Source organism: Neltuma alba, unplaced genomic scaffold (assembly GCF_004799145.2).
Source record: "Neltuma alba isolate B1F8T4 unplaced genomic scaffold, ASM479914v2 tig00011931_pilon, whole genome shotgun sequence".
Taxonomy (NCBI): Eukaryota; Viridiplantae; Streptophyta; class Magnoliopsida; order Fabales; family Fabaceae; genus Neltuma; species Neltuma alba.
Genome location: NW_021636519.1, coordinates 204,253 through 211,742, shown reverse-complemented (window position 1 = coordinate 211,742; position 7,490 = coordinate 204,253). Strand labels below are relative to the sequence as shown.

General features: G+C 33.5%; 1 protein-coding gene across 1 annotated transcript; it reads right to left on the bottom strand.

Moving 5' to 3' along the window:
- Positions 1-3,578: 3,578 nt before the first annotated feature.
- On the bottom strand, positions 3,579-5,423 carry LOC114719659 (probable disease resistance protein At1g61300). The gene is made up of 3 exons (XM_028905172.1): positions 5,303-5,423; positions 5,112-5,227; positions 3,579-4,394 (listed from the first exon to the last, which is right to left on the bottom strand). Exons 1-3 carry the CDS (start codon positions 5,421-5,423, stop codon positions 3,579-3,581), a joined length of 1,053 nt encoding a protein of 350 aa, XP_028761005.1.
- Positions 5,424-7,490: the final 2,067 nt, after the last annotated feature.

Below are 7,490 nucleotides of genomic sequence, written 5' to 3'. Positions count from 1 at the left end.
GTGATTATATGATAATATGATTGAGGCATTCTTATTTGTATCCTTATTACCCCAAACACAAACCTTTATCATTTTTATCCATTGCATACCCCTTTTGAGCCTTCACTTTCTTTTTATTCCTTATTACCCAAACACAAACCTTTATCATTTTTATCCATTGCATACCCCTTTTGAGCCTTCACTTTCTTTTTATTCTCGTTTTCGACAAGCAACAATGCATATGCATCTCAATTGCATTCTCAAAGCATCTTAACATACTCATGACTTGTCATATCATAGAATGTTGCTACTATCTTTCATAATGTGTTTGAATGCCAATTTAAAAAAAAAAAGAGTAAAAAAAAAAAGAAGAAAAAAAAGGGAAAAAAGTTGAATATGAGAAAAACAAAAAAAATAGAAAAGTAAAAAAAAAAAAGTATGGGAAATAAGGCATTCCTTTGGATTCTGTGAAGTAGCAAAAGTAGCTCTATGAGACATGATTTTATGAAATATCTAGTGGTATTTAAGATGCTTATCATTCATATGTGCATGCATAGTTCTTGTCATTTTTCTCATTCATTCCATGTGGCCTAATTCCATCATTACAACCCTTTAAAGTCCTCATGATTTATTGTATGATTGAGATAGTAATTGAGATAGTAGAGTTGTTACAAGCCTATGGTAGAATGTGAATTAAGCGGATCTGAGTGAAAATTATCCTAATAAGGTGATATGAGTGAAACACTATTATCCTTTGAGTGCTTTCTTTCGTTTGCTCACTTTCAAGGTTGATTGAATACTTGACTAATCCTTTGCATTAGTTTTAACTGTGAATTTTGCTAGCTTGTTGGATGTCATTGATCAAACTATTATATTCTTTCCATGAATTTGTATAACTTTCTAATTGCTCTTGGTGTTAGTCTTGGTTTTTCATGTGATTAATTGTTTTGCCCAGGAGTGCAAAAGTTCAAGTGTGGGGGAGTTGATAAATCCCTATTTTAATATATTATTTAATGTCTTTTTGGGGATATTTATCAATTAAAGTGGAATAATTTGCATTGATTTTAGATATTTTGAATTAAATATTGGTGGCACAAAATTAGAAATTTAAAAGAAAATCTTATCATATTTTATCTCTTTTTAAATAATTGATTTTGGACTTTATGATAGTATCTCAATTTATCTTTTGCAGGTCTCAGAAAAGAAATAAACATAGAAGGAAAGTTGAAACAAAAGGAAAAGAATTAAAAAAAAAGAAGGAAGAAAGGAAAGAAAGGGACGGAAGAGAGGGAAGGCATGGATTTTGGAAAGATATTAGGTTATATATTAAATCCATCAATTGCAAGACGGAGGATATATACACACAATCACGCCGCCAACGCCTATTGCACCACACGCATACACAGCTTCCAAATCTATTTATTCAATTCCATAGACCACGCCGCCACCCCCCCACTCCTTTCCTATATATGACCGACTCGCACTCACACCCCTGACGTCCTTCACAGCCGCACGCAAGACCACAGAGCCATATACACAGTCACGCCACACGCATCCTCCTTCTCTCCATTCAAGACCCAAGCCGCAACATTAATCCCACTCACACACACGGCCAATACCCTTCCTTTCACGCATACACCGCCGCTGCAACACTTCAATTTCAATCTTCCAAATTCATCTTCTTCTCCTCCATCTATCCTCTATGGCTACTGAATATTTGGCACGAGTTGTAGCTTGGTTCAAGGCTATGAGAGGCTGAGTTCGCTGTGCTCTTCGGGATTGAATTCAATGACTTGAGTTTGGGAGCTACAAAGGGGAGTTTAATTCTAGTCCTTAGTTTAGACTATTTTGTTGATGATTTCTGGTTTGAAGTTTGTTATATTTGGTTTAAAGCTAAGAGTTGCTAGTTGTAACTCTTGGTTTGGATTGGAATTGCTGAGATTTGGATTGGTATTTATAAGTTTGAGTACTTGGTTTATACATATTTATGTTTATGCCTTTGTTAAGTCATTGTTAGTGTGATTTTTATGCGAGTTGTATAGAAATTATGCTTGAAGTGAAGTTAACAAGTAATTAATGTTCTAGTTGAGTATTAATTTAAAAGGAATAACTTATATAAACCAGTCTTAACCACTTGAGTTACTCCCATATCATTAAACAAGCTAGGATAGTCATTGATTCATTCCTCAAGAGCATTCTTGTTATTGATTTCTTACAATTCAAATTTGCATTTTTCATTCTTTCTTAAAAATACCAAAAAAAAAGTAGTTTAGATTTATTTCTTACTCTCTTAATTAGTTTTATTAATTGAAAAATCATTTTTCAACCCCTCCTTTCAATTCTTTGTCACTTAGTTAACTAAGGAATTAATAAAAAGCTCCTCAAGAGACTCGACCCGAGTTGTGCTTTACTGCATAATTTGGTTTTATTTTTGATTTAACCCAAGGCGACTAAAAAGGTTCAAATCAGACACCAATTTGAGTCTTCCACAACTAGAGTCATAGTACACAGTGAAACAAACCACACTTTAAGGGTAGAGTTATGACCTGCAGGGCCAAATCATTCATCACCTAATTTATTGGCAGGAATATTGTTTATGATAAAAACAGCGTCTTAGTTATCAAATAACAGAGAATTCTACAAAAGCATCAACACACAAGCATCTGTCTGTATTCATCATCGCGTGTCAACATCATCACCAAAAATACCTGCATCAATCAACCAAGGAAAATGAAAAGACTATTGAGGTTATATATGTTTATATTCTACATATATCCATGTTATTAGATATAAATCATTTTGTAATCAATGAGTAAAAAAGTATGTTTTTTATGATTCTATTTTGTAAATATTTATCATTTTTTAGTGGGAAAATTGGGTTAGAATAGTTGGGGAATCAAATTATCAAAATCATCTTTTTTTTAAAAAGAAAATATGTCAGCTGTTTCTTTTCTCCTTAATCACAGTCAATCTCCTTAAAATGAGCAGAAGTTATTCACTAAATCAACGATACAATAGAGAGGGAATGTGCACAAACAAATGAAAATTGACATGTATAAAAGATTTAAAAAAACACACGCGCGCGCGCGCGCGCAACGATGGATCCTCTGTTTCATCCCTTAATTAATATATGTAGCAGTTGTTGATATTTAGTAATTACTATTGGAAAAAATATTGAAATAGATTTTAGCAAGCAACTCTAATTTTTAGTGAGAGGAAAGCACGGACAACTCCAGCAAAAAAGATGCAAATAATTTAAGGAAAGAAAAATTGGCGTGTAGGGGCAAAAATAGATGCAGGTTTTTTTTTTTAATGCTTCATTCCTTCCTATATGAGGCTTTTATTGATATCATAATAACTACCAGAGAAAATCATAGACAACAAACTAGCGAACCTGAAAATGATAACAGGGATGATGGACTTGTCCTTCCATCAATTAACGCCATCCTGAAATACAAAGGGATAATATTAGTTTGTCTAAAAAGATGTAATTTTATCACCAAAAAAAAATTGGCATAAGTATGATATAATCAATTTTCTATATGCACCTGGTCATTAACTATACATGTTTGAAAACAATATTTGTTGGTGTGTATATATCATACTTTTGCTAAGGATAGCATTTCTATTGTTTTGTTAAGGTCTCCTTCATTCTCCCATTCCATATCACATCCTTCTATTTTCACTTTAGATAATTTTGGTGTTTTCAATACTCCTCGACCAAGCTTCTTCATTTGAGGGCATCCAGTTACTTCTATATCTTCTAATTTTGGGAATTCGAAGGTGCAACTTTGTGAAGAAAACATCTTCAAGCTTAGCATATCAATAAGTCTGATCCCATGCAATTGGTTGAATGTGATTCCACCTTCTACATCTCCATTGGTCTCATTCTTTACAATTTCCTCCATCTTTTTGCAATCCTTTATCTTCAACCATTTAAGTCTCACCAAGCTTTTGGCAATTGAACTTGTCACTAAATGGATGAGCTGATGACATCCAGATACGGATAGGCTTCTCAATTTTTCAAATGAAGCAGAGGATGGTGTCAACTTGACCAAATTACAACAATTTTTGACCTCGAGGCTTGCCAAGTTTTGATGAATTGGTGGTAGTTGAGAATCATCTTTCCATATACTCTTGAGCTTATCCAAATTGGAAATGTATAATCCCTTAAACGGAGGAATTTTCTCCATAAAATCAATAACCTGGTCCTGTGAGGGGAATATCTCCTCGAATGAACTTTGCTCCACATTAAGACCATCCAACTGGGGAAATCTTTCTAGGGATCTATAGGGAAAGAGTACTCCTTCATCTTGGAAGATTTCTACAGAAAGACTTCTCACTTTAGGAAAGACATCCCCTATCCTTGTGATATTTTCTGCATTTAACACCATGAGTTGGGTTGTGGAAGTTACCTATAAAATGAAAATCAATAAAACAATTACCATAATTAGTACGCGATTTAGTAAATTAGATCAAGATATTGTTTTGGACTAATATTTATATTTTTCATCATTTTCCCCAAAAATACATCCATACATTAAAATTATAAAAAAAAAGATTAATTTTATTCCCCGCTTTTTCCCTCTAAATTAAATTAGGATAAAAAAACTATCATTTCCTTCGAATTCACATTTATCTTTAATGCTTTTGGCAGTGAAAACTACATATAAAACGCTTATTGATAAAATTATTACTATTAGACTGCAGTTTAACAAATTAGGTCAATATATTTTTTAAAATGATAATTTTGCTTTTTTATTGTAGAAAAAAATCTTTCTTCAACAATGGGTCAACCTTTTCTAATATTTATATTAAGGCTTGTTGTTGTTGATTTTCCCTCTAAAATCACATCCATATTTTAAAACAAAAAAAAATTCTTTTAATCATTTTATAGCTCCCTTTTAGTAAAAAACGTACCAAACAACGCAACACTATTTGTAGCCTGCCACATACATTTATCATCATTTGCGCGCAATTAGAGTCTTGTAACATGAAAAGTGTATAATTTATGGGAGACGACACAGACGACTTCAATATTTGTATTAAGTAGTTACCTTATGCTAAATTTTGTAGATGACAAGGAATTATTTAAAAAGTAGAAAATAAGAATCTCAGAATGTTGGACGTACCTCTTGAGTCATAAACTGATGTTGGATGGTATTGTTAAGATCAGTCATCCAAATATGTTTATGATGATCATAGCTATCCACTCGAATGCTTTGAAGCTGCGGAGCATGAATGGCTCCTGGACAGAACATTACGAGCCAAAGACAATCTACTACAGTTACACATTTTAATAATGGAAACTTGAAAGTGTAACTGTGGCCATTAAATCTCTTCAATCTTGCTAGAGAGCGAAGTTCCAAAAGCTTCAGTTTGCTAAAAATGATTTCCTCGTCCTCATCATCCTCTCCATCCTGCTTCATTACAATTTCTTCCATCTTATGGCAGTAACTTATCTTCAATGTTTCAAGATTGACCAAGCTTTTGGCAGTTGAATTTGTCATTAAATAGACGAGCCCATGACATCCGTCCACCTTGAGCACCGTCAAATTGGCAAGGCAGAGTTCCCTGAATGGTGGAATTTGATCAACAATAATGTGTGCATTATGTGATGGGAATATCTCCTCAAAAGAACTAATCTTCACACGAAGTTCACTCAGTTTCGGAAATCTTCCAAGCAATGTGTACGGAAATGTTACCCCTTCACCAACAAATCCTTCTATGCGAAGACTTTCCGCGTGAGAAAAACGGTCCGCTGGAAATTGGTCATTCCTTATCATGCTGACATCATCCTCATCTAACACCAGCTCTCTTGTACCGACAAATCGCTGTAAAAAGATTTTAGGCAAAGATATATTATTCAACTATAACTACATAATTTAATATTTTGTACTGAGAAACGTTTATAAATAATAATGTCCCATTTTTGTATCACATAACTTCATATTGAATCAGTAACGTAGAAACAATAATTTATTTTTTATTGATTCCCAAAGTCGAATCGCCCACTAGCTAGAAGGAAAAAAAAAACTATGAATAATTTAATTTGTTGCCCATGATCTTCCTAATCAAACAAGTGTCACACACTTTGAGTTCATTAATTTTTATAATTAATATTGGAAAAGAAATAACGATATCAACTACAAAAACAAAAGAATAATAATACTAAAACACTCTGCTATATGTCCCATTAATTAATTATGACGAAACTTTTTGTGGTGTTTAATTTGTAATTAAAGTGATGCAACAAGATTATACTTACAAGTTTAGCAGAATCTTTGATTAACCCAAAATATGCGCAGGGAGATTTATATTAAATATCATAAACATGGAACTTTTATAGATGATTACTTTTGTAAAATATGGAAATAGAAAGAATTAAGCATGCTGGTGGACGCACCTGTTGGTGGATTGTTTTGTTAAGATTGGTGTCCCAAATTTCATGATGTTTTTCCCTCCAATGTTGTGACAGTAGAACGCTTTGAAGTGATGGTGTATCAATGAGCCCTGGAGAGAATACTTTGAATTTCGGACATTCTGTTATGATCAGCTGATCCAATAATGGAAACCTGAAAGTATAATTGTAGCCGCAAAATCTCTTCAGTCTTGTTAGGCAATAAAGTTTCAAGTACTGCAATTTGTTGAAAAGGATTTCCTTATCCTCATCAACCTCTCCTTCGTGCTTCGATATGATTTCCTTTATTTCAGAGCACTGATCAATTGAGAGATGTGTGAGATGGGCCAAGCTTCGAGCAGTTGATGACTTCATCAAAGTGGTCAACTGAAAAGAAATTGTCACTGTAAGATGTGTGAGATTTGGTAAAGAAACTAAGGATGGTGCCAAACTTGTCAACTCGTAAACCTCCTGGAGAGTCAATTTTGAAAAGGGAACTTCATCCCCTCCAGAAGCCTCCTTAATGTGACCACCCAACCCTAACTCCTCTAATTTTGGAAAGCTCTTCAACAATGATCTGTACGAGATAGTTCTGGCTTTCTTTATAGATAGATCGAGCAGTTTTACTTTGGGGAAGTGGTAGTTCATTGGAAAGCGGTCAGTCCCTATCATTTCAGCTCCTTTACCCTCCAATCTCAACTTCTCCAAATTACGAATATCCTGCACAATACATAAATAGTAACTAACAGTACCAATTAATCAATACGTCAAAAGCCATATGCGATTTTTATGAGGGTGTCTTCAAATTAAAATTTGATGCATCCACAATTTTGACATACATATATTTCGTGCACTTTAAATATCAATTATGATAAATTCAAATGAACATAAATTTTTGGTCTAGAATTTTAATCTTTGCAAGGTTGTGACACACAAACATTACACCTCCCTTCTTTTTTAAAAAATAAATAAATTAAATTAACGCTTATAATGTCGAGAGAAAAGAAAAAAGAAGGGGAAAAAAAAAAGGAAAGAAACTCTGTCCCCTCCCTTGACTCAACAACAAACCTTTTTACGTGTAGATAGAAGCTGAGGATTGGAGCCCCTCTTT

Coding starts and splice junctions, on each gene's coding strand:
- LOC114719659 (XM_028905172.1), bottom strand. CDS start 5,423: ATGGAAGAAATTGTAATGAAGCAGGATGGAGAGGATGATGAGGACGAG. Junction 5,228..5,302: donor GAAGAGATTTAATGGCCACA/GTTACACTTTCA, acceptor TGTTCTGTCCAG/GAGCCATTCATGCTCCGCAG. Junction 4,395..5,111: donor ATCAGTTTATGACTCAAGAG/GTACGTCCAACA, acceptor TTCATTTTATAG/GTAACTTCCACAACCCAACT.